Source organism: Aethalodelphis obliquidens, unplaced genomic scaffold, assembly GCF_003676395.1.
Source record: "Aethalodelphis obliquidens isolate GAN/ISIS:26980383/991018 unplaced genomic scaffold, ASM367639v1 scaffold5, whole genome shotgun sequence".
NCBI classification, from domain to species: Eukaryota; Metazoa; Chordata; class Mammalia; order Artiodactyla; family Delphinidae; genus Aethalodelphis; species Aethalodelphis obliquidens.
Genome location: NW_020837949.1, coordinates 58605049 through 58621154, shown reverse-complemented (window position 1 = coordinate 58621154; position 16106 = coordinate 58605049). Strand labels below are relative to the sequence as shown.

Below are 16106 nucleotides of genomic sequence, written 5' to 3'. Positions count from 1 at the left end.
GTCATGTGTTAAGAGAAAGGTATTAGAGAAGGCTTTCCAGAGGAAGAGACATCTGAGACGAGGACTGAAAGACATATGGTTAACAGAACAGCAAAAGCCGAGGGAAGAGAATGTTCATAAACTTCCTGTCAACAGAGAGCATGGCCCATAAAGGTGTAATGTAAGAAGCTGAGTCTGCCTGTAATGTGGATTTAGGGAAAAAGAAGATGGAATGGAAAGGGGAGAGCTACTGTGCCTGTCTAGGAGCCATGATCAGTGTGAGCTGGAGAAGGGGTGGTGCAAGAAGGACCCCAGGTTTCTGATTTGGACAACTGGCTTGGCTGGAAGAGGGGGTCCTTCCTCAGACTGGAGATAAAGGGGGACCACTTCTGAGGCTTAGCCCCCAGGGGCATAAGAGCATTTGAAAAAAGAAGGATCAAAAGAGATTACTTCCAGGTTTCTTTCAGCTACAAAATGCCATCATCCCAGGAAAGTAGGGGCCTTGAATTATAAGACCCTCCTAATAATGGGGCATTTTTGAATAATGGCCCCCCTAGCGCTGATCCTGACGAATGTATGCAGCCATTCTACGGGCCCCATTTAGGGCCCATCTCAGGAGCAGAGTAACAGCTGTTTCTCACCAACCAGATCCTCTGCGTCTTTCACTGCTCTACATCATCTCCTCGGATCCTCACACAACTCCCTGAGGAAGGACCCACTCTTCTCTCCATTTTACAGAAGGGAAACCAGGTTCAGAGAAGTCCCAGAGCCACTCAAGGCCATTCTGCGAAGGGCAGAGCCAGGTTTCCTAGCCACATTCAACTTGAAAGCCTCTGCATAACCACTGAGTTCTACTGCCTCTGCCTGACAACACTGGCTTCTCAGAACAAACCAAGTCATCATAGTCTGACCCAAGGAAAGATCTTTTGTGGGGGAGATGCGGCTGTAGAGGGACAGGACTGAAAGCGGGGACACACCTTCAGGATGCTGCAGTGCAGTGGATCCCCAAATCTGGTCCTATTTAGATATTTCAAATCAAGAGACTCTGGGGAGGGGAGGCTGGGATTCTACATTGCCATGGGACTCCGAAGAGCAGAGTCAGGCCTCAACCACCCTGTCAATCTAGAAATGAGGAAACTAAGACTATGTAAAACTTTAATTCCAGAACTAGGTAGAGGCCCAGGAAGGCCCAGAGTCCAGGTGTTCCACACTCTCCACCACCTGCCGTCCCCAGTCTGCCAGGGCTCTGTCTGTTGCGTAACAAGCTAAATCCCCATCAAAGCTGCGTGGTATAGGAACAAAAAGGGTGGCCTGTTTCTACCAGTCTTGTTTGCCTGTAATTTCCCCCCCAAATGTGTAAAATGATGAGGATGAAGCAGACAGCATAATTTGGAACCAGATTTCCCATATCACTTCGCATTTTGTGGTAATTCTTTGGAATTCAAGTTGGATATTACAATGTCAGTTTAAAAGGAAACCGGTTATTAGTAAAGGATAACAGGTGCTTTAAAACTACAGTAAGTGTTGACATCTGAAGGAAAGGGAGCATAATAACTTAATGCTTTTTTTGGCTTTGCATGGAAATGAATAGCCATTCCTTGTCAATTCTCACCTCTACTTCACTCAAGACTGCATATGTAATAGCAAAGATCTGTGAAGGAAAAACATTACGCTCGCTGTCAAGGACAAATAAACTATGACATCAATCAAAGTGTAATGGTACCAAGAGAAGCAAGATACCAGAAGGCTAGAGAACAACTTCAATTATGTTTTACTTTGTTGGAAAATAATTGTTAGAAACCTTTTTACCTTGTTCTCCCAGCCTTATAGTGTGAAATAGCACTTAGCTTGTAAGGCATCAAAACACATTCTTCTTTTCCCTTAAAGAAAAACTCTGGGGCTTCCCTGGTGGCGCAGTGGTTGAGAGTCCGCCTGCCGATGCAGGGGACACGGGTTCGTGCCCCGGTCCGGGAAGATCCCACATGCCGCAGAGCGGCTAGGCCTGTGAGCCATGGCCGCTGAGCCTGCGCGTCCGGAGCCTGTGCTCCGCAGCGGGAGAGGCCACGACAGTGAGAGGCCCATGTACCGCAAAAAAAAAAAAAAGAAAAAAGAGAAAACCTCTGAGTAGGGAAGCAGCTCTGGTTTGTATTACACACAAGCATATCACTCTGTATGTAGTTTCCTTCTTAGAAAACTACTCAAAAATATCTGTGGCATCTGGTTTTTGTACAAGATGTGGGCTATTTCTACACCACCACAACGAACTGGAGAATTAAAAATAAACTATTTGTTGGATTCTGACAGTAGAAAAAACCATGATATGGCAGCAAGGCACTGAACTGGGAATCAAGGGTCCTGGATTCGGGTCTAGCAGGCAGAAAAGCTACATCTCACCTCTGGATTTCTGCTGCTTTGTTGGCATAAAGAAGGACCTTAATGGAAGGGCTCTAAAATCTCTTCTAGATTTAACATCTCACATAGCGGGGTCTACTGTACTATCCACCCCCTTAACCAAAGGAGAAGAATGCAGCTTTCCCTTTACCAGACCTAGGATTCTTATTTACCTGAAAAAAATATACATTTAAGAAATCATGGTAGTGGGATGAATTGGGAGACTGGGATTGACATATATACACTAATATATATAAAATAGATAACTAATAACCTGCTTCATAGCACAGGGAACTCCACTTTGCTGTACAATAGAAACTAACACAACATTGTAAAACAACTGTACTCCAATAAAAAAAAATTTTAATAAAAATAAATGAATTGATGGAAAATACTTTTAACTTTAAAAAAAAAAAAGAAAAGAAATCATGGTAATCCACTGGCATCATTGTCTATTTTTCTCCTAAAATGTTCTGGCCAGTAGTTTTTTTAAAACCTTCCCTTGACATTAACACTTATTAAGTAGTAACTATACCCTAGGTATTGCTAAGTGCTTTATAAGATTAACTTTTTAAATCCTCATGATCAGACAAAATAAACACACTGCTATTCCCATGTTAAGCACAGGGAACTGAGACACAGAAAGGTTAAGAAATTTCTAACAATAGCGATATCACAGGCCACTTTCAGGGTTCTATTCAAGTCTGGGGTAAACCAGGGGTTCGGGACCTCTGGACCAAATGCTATCTACCGTTTATGTGGTGCCTGGCCACTACATGGCAGATGTCAATGACTTTACTACTCTTCAGTATGTAGACATCACTCATGTTATTCAGGTATTGTAAAAGCATTCTTTTACAGGGTCCTCTTTATCCGTTTGACCAGCCTCTCAGAATCAAGTGATTCTCCTTTCCCCCTACCCCCAACACCCCAGCACCCAGTACTTACCTCTTTCTTTTTCCTCTCCTCTTCCTTCCGTTTCTTCTCTTCTCTTATCTGTGCTAAGCGCTGCTTTTTGCGCTCTAGCTCAGCTTTTAAGTCACTTTTGTCAGACATGTTGGTTTCCTTGGAGCAAAAGAGGAAAAGAAGTGAATATACACAAACAACTTCTCTCTATTATCATCGCAAAAATCATTCAAAAGGAAATCAAGCTTGAAAATAGAACTTTCTGGCAATAACAGATTGTATACCTTAGCCTCTGCTGATGAATCAAATAAGTCAGATCTGGTCTCCCTCTATATAAAATCTTCCCTTTTCACGTATACATAAATATTTGAAAAAATACAGTGTTATAGTCTATTCTGGTCTGAAGAATAATAGCAACTTACTTCAGAATAAGTAACACATTTTCTGTACAAGTTTCTTAACAACTAAACAAAAAGTTAATAAGAGAATCAAAAAAGAACCATCACCATGACTTCCAATTTAGACGACAATGGACCAATTCATCCCCACACTGAGAAAAGAAAATAGGCTGTCATAAACTCTTAGACACATGCCCTGCTCAAATTTCTATGGGCTCAACAAACATTCCTCCACTGAGACTGGGCACATGGAGATTTCATTTTGCCTAATATTATATGCATCAGGGAAGACAGCCACTGAAGACCTAACATGTTAATCTTCTTTTCCTGTGAAACTCCTCCTGAACTGTCACAATTAATTTCATCTCCAGTACAAACCTATTTCTATAAGACTTTCATTTGCATACTGAATGCAACATTGCTTATCCTGGCACTTCCCCTTTTCAAAGCAAAAGGTACTTGTGAACACATGAACGAGGAGACAACACCATGGCAAGTTCTTGGGACCATTTATCTGAACAAGATTTTTAACGTTAATGGTGATGATGATCCTAGTGGTGATGGTGCCAGAAATTTCAAATAAAACGAGTTTGGAGAAGATTCTCACCAATCACAATGATTATATTTGCCTCTTTTCTGCTCCCAACTGGAAACTAAGAAAATGGAGACACTGAGATATGAAGAACTCCTCTCTGACCCAAATTCCTAAAATAAAGTAAAAAAAAAAAAAAAAAAAACTAACCATAAATGTCACGAGTATTCATTTGCATATTACTTGTATGCAACTATGATGAATATATAATGTGTCCCTGAGTAGATGACAAAACGAGGGAAGGCAAAAAAAGGCATACAAAGCAATGAAAAATCCTCAAACTTACTGTCACTGTCTTTACAAGGTAATCAAGAACCTGCAGTCACCCTATGACACTTTCAGATGAATACACACAGTTGGGAAGTGTACTGTGTTCCTACTGTCCTACCATACACATTCTGGCTCATAATGTGATGGCAAAGATTTGTGAACTAATAGCAATAATGCTCATGATAATCAATCTCTGCTATTCACGATCATGCTCTTCAACAAATTTTTCAACAAATATGTGTTGAATGTCTAATCTGTGCTAGGCATTCTCTAAGGTATCGAGTACAAAGATGAGCAGAGCCAGATTCTTTCCTTCAAGGAGTACATAACTCAACTTTGTGAGCATGTGGTGTGGCTGGAAATGCTCCTTGAGAGATCGGCTTACTGAGTGCCAGATACTTTACATTTATTATCAAATTTAATTACAACAATCCGAGGAGACCAATATTATTATGAATGCCTTTTTCACAATTCAGATAAAGGAGACTCAGCAAGACCTAATACTGCACAGTCCATACATGGAAGGACGTCAATTCAAGCACGTCCGTGCTCTGCACCACTACACTCCACTGATCGCCAAGGTTCAGGTTCAGAGGGGATGCAGAACAAGAGAATAATCAAGATCTGGTGGAGCGGGCGAGGGTGAGCTTTAAGGAAGAAGTGGAATTTGAACTGGATATGGAAGGAGGTCAGGAACTAGCACAGGAAAGGGAGACAGAGACACACAAAGGCCTGCAGAAGAGAGAACCAGCAGGCTGTGTACAAGAGACGCAGATGAATCCAAGTCAAGAAATACAAACTTTAGTTGGTAAGAATGGACCTGTGGAGGCAAGTGGCAAAGACTTGAAAATACAGAAGAGTGAGTTCCATTGGGTGTAAAGAGGGTTGGGAAATCAGCAGAGAAAGTGACAAAACAAACACAGAATACAAATTTGCCTAAGCCTATTCTTGTCCCTGCCTGGGAAACAGATAGGAGCAGAAACTAGAAATACGCAAGCTGCGGGGAGGCTGGTGCCAACATCTATCTGGGTCGACTGCACCTGCACCGGGATGGTAGGTGAATGTAGAGACAGAATGTGCTGGGAATGTGGACTGAAGAGAGCCCAGCCAAGAAGGAAGACGTGACTCCTGGTAGCCTTTAGATGTGGAAGCACAGGAGAAAGATTCAGTAACAATTCAACTTTGAGACTGTCAAGAGGATGTCAGCGAAACTGGGAAGAGAAGGCAAATAAGGAAGTGATGAAAAAACTTTCACTGTGTCATAATTTAAGTGTCAACAGGACTTCTGAGCAGGAAGAACGCAGAGATACAACACTGCAGGTGGGTTGAGAAGCTGGATGGGGACTGGGGCTGTGGAATGGAGCGTGAAGTCTCCTGCCAAGGCCTATTTAAACCTGAGTCACAAATTCATTGTCCTTACAGGTGCCAAGTAGATAACTGAGGAAACAAAGCAGTGGCTGAGGCCAGCCAGAGAGGAAACATTCTGCCTGCGGGAAGCAGTTCTATTCGGTTCCAATCTGATGGCTGACATGGAAGAACATGGACCCAAACAGTTAGATCTGATTTTTTCCCCAAGAGAAGCCATACAATTGATAAAAGTAACATTTACCACTAAAACACTGTTAGCCAGTAATTTTCAACACCAAAAAACCTGACGGGAGAAAACTAGAACCTAATTCCAGAAGGCATCTGAGAAGTTACATATATTCTTCCCCAATGGGGGCCAATCTGATCTATGTTTTTGATATTTTTCTGCTGTCAAAAACGAAATGTCTGATCAGAAAAATTACTGTTAAAGCAATAGTTGTGTCATCCTATGTTGAAAGCAGCCAGTGGAGACTTCTTAGAAAAACTTTAGAATTCTCTAAGAAGTTTCCCTCTCCTCCACATTCCCTTTTATCTCCCTTTCCCAGTCCATCAAAAGTATCTGGCATGACTTCAGTTACATATTATGGTTGTTAAAGAGCAAACCATGTAATAGAACATCGTGTATTTGTTGTGATTTTCTTGCGAAGGACTTCATTCAACAGTGGGAAGTAAGGTGTATTCTCAGTACATTTTTGCAAAGGGCAAAGGTCTTCTTAAAACTGATAAATTTACCTGACAATGTTGGTCATTTAAGTTGGTGTTACCAGCCATAGAGCCAGTATTTTAAAAATAAACAACAATAACACCAAGGGAACTTTAAAAAAAATTATGTTATATAGTGACGTTTCAAATAACACTTAACTTTTTAAAGGCAGTAGAAGCACAACATTAAAAGACAGCCATAGAGTACCTTCCACTTATTGATTTTTGGATCTATTCCAAACTAGACACTTTGCATCAACACCTGGGAGAATAAGAAATCTCAAGAGAACACCTTGTAAAGGGTTTGGAAAGTACACATTAGAGTAAATGAATGGGCTTTACACACAGTGAAATGGCTTAAATAGTGGCACTAAATGCAGTGTCAGCACTGAACTCCACAGGCTTTCCCGGGGGGGCTTGCCAGTCTGACCCACTAAATCTCCCTGCACATTAAACAAAGCAAATCGAGGAACAAAGAAGGGAGGACATGAGTTATAGAGCTTCCTGGGGCTAATGTAGGTCATTGCAAAGGCAATTTTGGTGCTCGCAGTTTAAGAAAATACGAGTCAAAGCTACCTCCTGTTAATTATTGCTCCCTTGCTGCACACACATAAAAAGCTGGTCTCTTTCATTTACAAATGGCAAGGGGTCAAGTAGATAAATCAAACCCACCTCTAGGTGTATATCGCCTCCCTGTCTGATCATGCACCTACTCTCCCACCCACCAGCCAACTACAGCTCAACTCTACCCTGGCTTAGGAACACTTACAGCTGTCTCGCCCCAGCTCCACCCATGGCGGGGTCAGTTGATGCACTGTTTATGATGCCTGCCCAGCTCTCCTCCTAGCAGAGTCCCGTGTTCTGAATTTGCTTTCCAGGGTGACATTCCTTTTGCCCACATTCTCTCACAACCTACCTGCACTTGCCCGATTCATGCTCCTATTCCCTCCCACATCTGCATCTCAGCTCTCGCCCTCCTGCAAGTTCTCCAGCTATCACTGAGTACAATCCAATGTCACCTCTTTTTTTTTCTTTTCTCATCCTGCAAATTACCCCTAGCTGACAACAGAAATCTCAACAGCTACTAATCTCAATTAGGGTATGGACTGCATACCCTAATTCCCAACTGTAACTTTTTTCAAATTTAAACTCCCTACTTCTGATTTCCCTCTTTTCCCCTGGTTCACCTTATATCCCCTGGTTCACTATGACTCATCTCCATCCAACCTCCCAAGTGTTTCAGTTCTCACATCTTTTGTTTCAGCCCATCTTTGAGCTCCGTAAACTGCCATTGTTATCATCCGAGTAAATGAATCAATATAAGTCAAGAGCTTAATACTGTGCCTGGCAAATATTAAACACCTAAGAAAAGTTGTTTGTCCTCTTCCTCCTTCTCTTTCTTGCCCCTCTTCCCCTTCCGCCTCCTCCTCTTTTTCTACTATTATTATTAGTATTACTATTTTTTTACCCAGCAAACTCTTTCCCCCAACTCCACCCTAATTCAATATCCAAAACCATCCCTCGAAATTCACTGCAAAGGATCTAAACCTAAAAAAAACTTTAACAAGAAACAAACAAAACAAATCAAGCTCATAGACACAGAGAACATATTGATGGTTCTCAGAGCTGGGGGTGAGGGAATGAGTGAAATGGGCGAAGGTACAAACTTCCAGTGAGAAAACAAATAAATCATGGGGATGTAACATACAGCATTGTGACTATAGTTAGTAACACTGTACTGCATATCTGAAAGTTGTTAAGAGAGTAGATCTTAAAAGTTCTCAACCCAAGAAAAAAATTATATAACTATGTATGGTGACAGATGTTAAACTAGACTTATTGTGATCATTTCACAATATGTACAAATATCAAATGATTATGTTGTACACCTGAAACTAATATAATGTTTTATGTCAATCGTACCATAATAAAAATAAATTAAATATTAAAAAGTTACAGTGAGAAATACATTAAAGGTATAGCATGCTTCTCAATCTAAATGGGTTATAAAATGGAATGCACGTGGTTAAAGAGATGTGACTCAAAGAAAAAAATATTTTTAAACAATTAAATGTAGTCATTTAGTAGTAGTAAAATTCTTCTCCATTTTTCTGTTGAACATAGGGATTATGTATCAAGCTGTCCCAGGCAGGCATCCTCCCCTATCTTACCCACTTCCCCCAGAGGATGGAGAGGCACATGGAGAAATGGTTTCTTCTCTAGTTAAGAAGTTGGTTACAGGGAGGGTCACTCCTGCTGTTCCATCATAAAAACGTCTCACGGTCCTAAGCCTCAAAGAGGAAAGAACGTAGAGAGGAAGGAAGGAGGAAAACACGAGAGAACAACATGGACACTCAGGAAGGTAAAAACAGAAGTCATCTCACACCTGCCCTTTTCTTCTCAATTCACCCTGCATCTCCTTCACATTTCTTACTCCACACACATCCATAAAGAAAGGAAAATGCTCGACTTTTCTTGAACCCAACAATGCGACCCATCACCTTCATTTCCATTTCTGCACATATGGTCATGGGATGGTTTGATCCTGTTTAGAACCAAGCATCTAACAGAGGAGAAGCAAAGGGTTTAGCTCTGTTTACACAGCTGCCAAGCAACAGAACCTCCTGAGGCTTAGCTTTTCAACCGTCTAGATCTCTATTTCCTTTCAGTTGTCTAAGTTGGCAGCAGTCTGAGATTCCATTTCTAATGCTGGCATATGCAAATGTATTTTTAAGCTTAAAGTCAGAATCCTAGGAGGTTTAAGTCATTGCCCAGCTGTTTCCAGACGCATTGAAAAAACTACCTAGAAACAAGTTCTCTTTTCCTGCCTAAAAACAGTTGTTCCTGTCAGCTCTTCACTATCAGCTATTGAACTTTTCATCTGCCACTAGGTACATGTAAGAAATTTGATCTTTCACAACGTCCTTGCACCTGCCTGGCTTCTTATACAATATAGCTGCCTCCTTCCACTTGGACGGGAGGCCAAGGGATGAATGGGACCACAACCATTTTTACAGCTATATCAGACTGTCAATAAAAAGAGGGTGAGAGAAATCTCAGAAGGAGTTGGCTGGTGAAAGATGTGGGAGGGTTATATGCTAAATTTGTACAGCCATCAGTATACTGGGAAAACAAACATTTTGATAAAATCCATCTCATGGGGGGTGCCCAGGCCTCGTCTACTCATATTGTAGATGAGTTCTCAAACGTTTAGTCTCAGCATCCCTTGGGACTCTTAAAAATTATTAGTGACCTCAAAGAGCTTTTGTTTATGTGGGTTACATCTATTAACATCAACCATGTTAAAAATTAAAACTGATAAAACTTTAAATACCTAATAATTCTATAATAACAACACTAACCTTTTACTTAACATAAAACTTTTATGAAAAAATAGGCACACTTTCCAAGACCAAAAAAAAATCATAAGAAAAGGGTATTTCTTTTATATTTTCACTTCTCTTTTTAATATCTAGCTTAAAAGAAGTCAACTGGATTCTTACAGGTGTTTGTGCATTCAATCTGCTGTGATGTGCTATTTTAGTTGTAAAGAAAATCTGGTCTCACATGAATGTGTATTCTGAAAAACAATGAGTATCTGAATAGCCTCTCAAAGTAACTGTGCATATTCTTTGATATTACACCAAAAATCAACAAATGGCAGTTTCCAAAAGTTCAGTTGCAATCTGAACATGAAACCACACCAGTCAATGAACTTTTTTGTACTTTGTTACATTAAAATCCATTGGTCTGTTTTAAACTTTGAATGAATCTTTTATTCATGTATGATTTTATAACATTATGCATTGGTTATTTAGAAAATTATGTAGACTTCTCAAATATCGACACATTCCATTGTACAACATCCAAAAATCACATTTGGTACTATCATTACCAAACTCTTCAGAAGGGTCTTTAGGTATGGTAAAGCTGTACAGCTCATGGTGGCAGATATAAGTTTCCCAAAACTCTAATTTTTGCTTGAAGCTCAAATTTTATCATTAGCAACAAATATTGTCAATTGTGTTCTTGAAGTGGCAAGCTCACGTCATTGATTTTTGAGAAAATTTCTGCCAAATAACCAAGCCTAAATAACCATGGTTTGTCTATGAATTGTAGTTTCAAGTAAAAAATAGTGTTTCTTGAAAAAAGGCAGCTAATTTAGCTCACAACTCAAACACTGCACAAATGCTTTTCTCTAGAGAACCACTGGACTTTGGTAAGCAGCAGAAGTGCCTTATATGCCCCCATTTGTCACACAGAAAAGACGTGTGCTCAAGGTTAGAGATTTAATGTAACTAGTATTTTTTTCCACTTCATGAAGGATACTCTTAAGTGAAACTATTTGTCTTTTTAGCTGCAAGTGTGTGGCAGTGAGGTGCAACACCACTGCTAGGAGTTTGGTGCCCTGTCTCAATTCATGCTAAGGTACTAGCAGTTTGACCTACCATCACTTTCACACAGTCCTTGCAAATGTCAATACAGTGGAAAAGACAAAAAACATTTTAGCATTATTATGAAAATAATTTTGACCTTTACAGACCCCTGAACACATCTTGGGATTCACAGGGATCCTCAAACCACACTTTGTCGTAAGCTACTTCTGATAAGATGGAGTTGATTCTAAAGTCTATAGAGACATTTACTTAACAAAATTTTGCTAAGAGTTTATATTGGCAACCTAAACAGAGGGGGTTAGAGCTCTTTCTTTTGCAGAAAAGAAAAAGTAAAAGATAACAGGAATAAAATCACTGAGCGTAGAAAATTCAGATTAGAGTCAAGAAACTACAATGATTTAGAAATATATTTATAATGATTTAAAAATACCAGGAAGATCTAAGACGTCTGGATACATCATTAGAAAGACTGGATTTAGGGAGATGAGGCCTTGAAGAAAAGGTTCCATAGAACTTTGTGTGAAGGATTTCTTATTCCTCACTTGCCTACACCAGGTAATAGGTAAGGAAGACAAACTGAGAAGCCTTCTCTCACTCCCCATCCTCCTCCCCCCATAACACACACACACACACACACACACACACACACACACACACACAATTAATGGGTCTTCTTCACCTTGCGAAGTAAGTGAACTAAGATGGTTGTTAATAAAGTGAAGGCTTCTCTGTTATATGAAAAGTTTTTATTCTTTTAATTTTGCTGCTTTCACAATTACAATTACACATGTTTCTTTCAAGATAAGAAACTTTAACGATTACATAATCCAGTACCAGTATTTTACCCATAAACAGGGAAACTGAGCTGCATTTATCTAAAGTGTACAACTATTAAGTGGTCGAGTCAGAACTGGAAACACCAAAACTCTTTATTTCTTGAATATTTTTCATTAAACAATGCTTCCTTTTCAGGGTTTACTTATTCAAGATTTCACTCCCTTTAGTCACAAGAAAGCTCTTCTTAAACAAAAGGCACTTCCGGTGGATCCTGATCAGTCTACTTTCGATCACTCTCTATCACCACCTGGTGGCAGCAAATGTAAATTGCATGGGAGAGCTGACAGGAGAAAAGACTTTGCCTCTGAAATTCCCAGCCAGACCTCGAAGCCAATACTGGGTAGTCCCAAGCACCACAAGAGCTTCATCTACATAGGAAGGATCTATTTATGTTAATAGAGAACAGGTTTGGAGGGAAAAAAATCTTCGTATATACATATAGTTAAATATTTATGTTGAGTTTTCGAGGCTCCTCTTAATTTTATTCATATTGGGTTGGTTCTTGACTAGGAAATCAGGCAATATTTCCACAGTAAGCTGTTAGTATCTCTCTTCTTGGGTTTGTGAGCTATATTTAAGATTGTGTTTGCATAGTGTCTCTAGCCCTACTTTCATCACTTCAAGATTCTAAGCTACCCAAATTGTACTGCCTCAGCTGTAACTTGAACACCGGCAATTGCAGCGCATTAAACAGGAGAGCCTCTCCAGCACTCAGCACAGAGGCCCATGATACTAGAGAGAAAAACCAATCCATAGGGTACCTGCCCTGTCATCTAGTTAACAGAATAGAGACGAGGGCTCTTCAATTTTAAAGGACTCAAAACCCATTGTCAGCTTTGCCAAAAGTTCTGGAAAATTTTGAGTCATTTCTGACCCCTACAGTGCATTCCATCCATTTAAAGACTCAACGTGCTTCTCTTTGGAAAAGGAATTGTTCCTCAATTAAGAGATTCACTCATTCATTTCTTAGAGCATCTTCCCTTGGGAAACGCTCAGATGATATCAAACGCTCAGGAAATGAGCATTTCAAGGACCATCCTTGAAAGAATATACAACTAAAGATGGAACAGTTAGGACACTGGAAGAGAAATATTTTGGCATTGGGTCTCAAAGAATCTGGGCAGAAAAGGGACTGGAAAATAGAATCAGAAGAAAGGAGATGGGAGCCTTCTGGACAATATCACAAGGAAAACTAGAGTGAAGAAAGAAGTGAGGCCTTACACAAAGGATTCTGTAGAACACCTAACCTCAGGTTGAAATAGATGGGAAAGATGTATCACCTGCCTAGGCCAGGTACCAGTAAAGAAGCCAAACAAAGAAGGCTACCACCACTACTACACTTTAGATGAGGTTATGTATCTGTGCTCCTAGGGGTTCGAAAGCACTTCAAAGCAAATAAAAACGAGCACTCTCGGGGAGCACGTGCAAAGTGGCAGCTTCTCCACAGACCCGATGTGAGCTCCCTCCAGCACTTGCACAGTGGCTCCTCAGCCTGCAACTGAGCTCACAGTAGACCTTCAATAAACACTTGCAGCTACATAAATGGGTTAAAGATGGCCCCTGTGTACTGGCCTCTATGTTGTTCACTTCTCATCAGGCTAGGACCACTAGATTTGAGCACCCACCAGCATCAAACACAAATTCTTACACGTCCAATCGCTTTAAATATAGCGCAAACAAGCACATTTTTAGCCACTTAGAGATCTTCTGCTTTGCATACCCTGCAAAGTTGCACCCACTATCTGCCAGTCATAGATAGGACAATGCTGTGGCTATGAGAGACCTTTAGCAGCCCTTCGGCGCTCTCGGATCCACAGGCTCCCCCGCTTGCTCCAAGCAGCACCACCAGAACACATGGCCTCCCTCTGATTCCCTCTTCCCTTTGTGGGTGGTGGCCCCATGCTGCTGTCCCTGGAGGGTGTCCTTCTATCAGGGGCAATCCCCTCTCATGCAGTCCCATCCAAGTGCTGCCCATGTTGTGCCACAATGCCACCTCGTGATCCTGTTTTTCCCTCCATCAGCCCTGAAATCCTTGAACTCACCATACCCCGCCCCCAGCCAATTTTCACCAGTCCTCCCAATTTTACACCTAGTATTTCCAAGCCTGCCCTCACCTATCCATGCCAATCCACACAGCCCAATGCCAGGCTTCACATCACTCGTCTGACAACTGCAACCCTGTCTCCGTGCAAACCTTGCTCCGCGATGACCCTCCCCATCCTCCACAGGGAGTCAGAATGAGCTTTCTGTCATTCAAATCTGATGAGTACACTCCCTTGCCTAAAACATGTCCATGACTCCCTTTTAGTTGCAAAATGTGTCCCAGCTCCCCATCACGGCCCTTAAGATGCTCTTATTGCCCACCTCTCGATCCACAGAGGCCTCCTCTCCCTATTTCACATTTTACTGGCACGTACCAAGCTGTTTCCTTCCTTTGTACCTTTGCAAATTCCAGAAATGCTCTTCTCACCATTCATTACATGATGATGCCTATTCATCTTTCTCTCTCGGCTCAATCACATCCCCTCCAGAAAGACCGCCTACGGTCTCAAGACTGGGCCGAGCACTCTCCCTGGCGGCCCTAGAGCACCTGAGGCTGGCCTGCTGAGACATGAACCACATGTTCCACCTATGCGTGCCTCTGTTCTGTTCATACGATGCTCTCCTCGTGTTACACCAACAGCTCCTCTAAAGGAGGGGCCACATCTAATTTATCTCTGTACTTCTAGTGCCCAGCAGTAAGTGCTCAAGAATATCCCTTGAACTGCTAAATTACCATTAGACAGAAGTGTGAGATTTTCCACAATTTCACTATTGGGATTTTTCTAATCATCAGTATGTTGGGTGAGTGCACTAAGGTTTTCAATGATCCAACTCAGAAAAGTTCTTCCTTATTCTGCAACAAATCTTTATTTCCATGGGCGTGGGGGTGGGAATTGATTTTTTTCATCCATTAGGACACGTGCATCAAACCCACAATCCTAGCATTGCCTCATCCATTGTACCATCATTTCCTAAATCAGTACATCATATACCCATTGATATAATGTTCTCCTGCCTGGCTTACATTTTTAATCTCTGTTTTTTGACTCTAAAAGGATTATTTAGCAAAATCCATTCAATTTATAATTGACACCCTCCATTATCTCAGCCAAAAACTCAGCAATCTAGAAGCCCAAAATGCCTTGAGGATAAATCATCATGCTGATAGTTGGGCTTTCTCCTTAAAAGTGATGTAAAAATATCAGTGCTTAGAACAGAGCCATCCATTGCACTTGAAGCTGTTTTCTCTGAGTTGCCAAGATGATAAATGAACGTGTCTAAAAATAAACGACTCTCGGGTAACCTGTGGGGCTGATCTTTAAAATAACTGATAACAAGCAAATCTTCAGACATGACTAACTTTAGCTTTGACTCCTTGCCTACCATCCCTATAAAGGGGCCAGATGTTCTGCACAGCAAAGTTAAATCAAGACAGCCCTGGCTGCAGAAGACCTAAACAGACAGTTCTCCAAAGAAGATATACAGACTGCCAACAAACACATGAAAGGATGCTCAACATCACTAATCATTAGAGAAATGCAACTCAAAACTACAATGAGGTATCACCTCACACCAGTCAGAATGGGCATCATCAAAAAGTCTACAAACAAATGCTGGAGAGGGTGTGGAGAAAAGGGAACCCTCTTGCACTGCTGTGGGAATGTAAATTGATACAGTCACTATGGAGAACAGTATGAAGGTTCCTTAAAAAACTAAAAATAGAACTACCATACGACCCAGCAATCCCACTACTGGGCATATACCCTGAGAAAAACATAATTCAAAGTCATATTTCATAATAAGTTCGTATTTCATAATAAGTTCATAATAAGTCAAATTTCATAATAAGTCATATTTCAGAGTCATATACCACAATGTTCACTGCAGCTCTATTTACAATAGCCAGGACATGGAAGCAACCTAAGTGTCCACCGACAGAAGAATGGATAAAGAATATGTGGCACATATATACAATGTAATATTACTCAGCCATAAAAAATAACAAAATTGAGTTATCTGTAGTGAGGTGGATGGACCTAGAATCTGTCATACAGAGTGAAGTAAGTCAGAAAGAGAAAAACAAATACCTTATGCTAACACATATATATGGAATCTAAAAAAAAAAAAAATGGTTCTGATGAACCTAGGGACAGGAAAGGAATAAAGACGCAGACGGAGAGAATGGACTTGAGGACACGGGGAGAGGGAAGGGTAATCTGGGAC

At 40.9% G+C, this 16106-nt stretch overlaps 1 protein-coding gene across 2 annotated transcripts in view; it reads right to left on the bottom strand.

The window, feature by feature from the left end:
- DYNC1I1 (dynein cytoplasmic 1 intermediate chain 1) overlaps window positions 1-16106 on the bottom strand; it is a 345033-nt gene that overhangs the window by 301000 nt on the left and 27927 nt on the right. For both annotated transcript variants that reach the window (XM_027102495.1, XM_027102496.1), the window contains exon 2: window positions 3319-3435. In XM_027102495.1, coding sequence (XP_026958296.1) covers window positions 3319-3426 — 108 coding nt within the window. In that variant the 5' untranslated portion in view covers window positions 3427-3435. The remainder of the gene's footprint in view (window positions 1-3318; window positions 3436-16106) is intronic.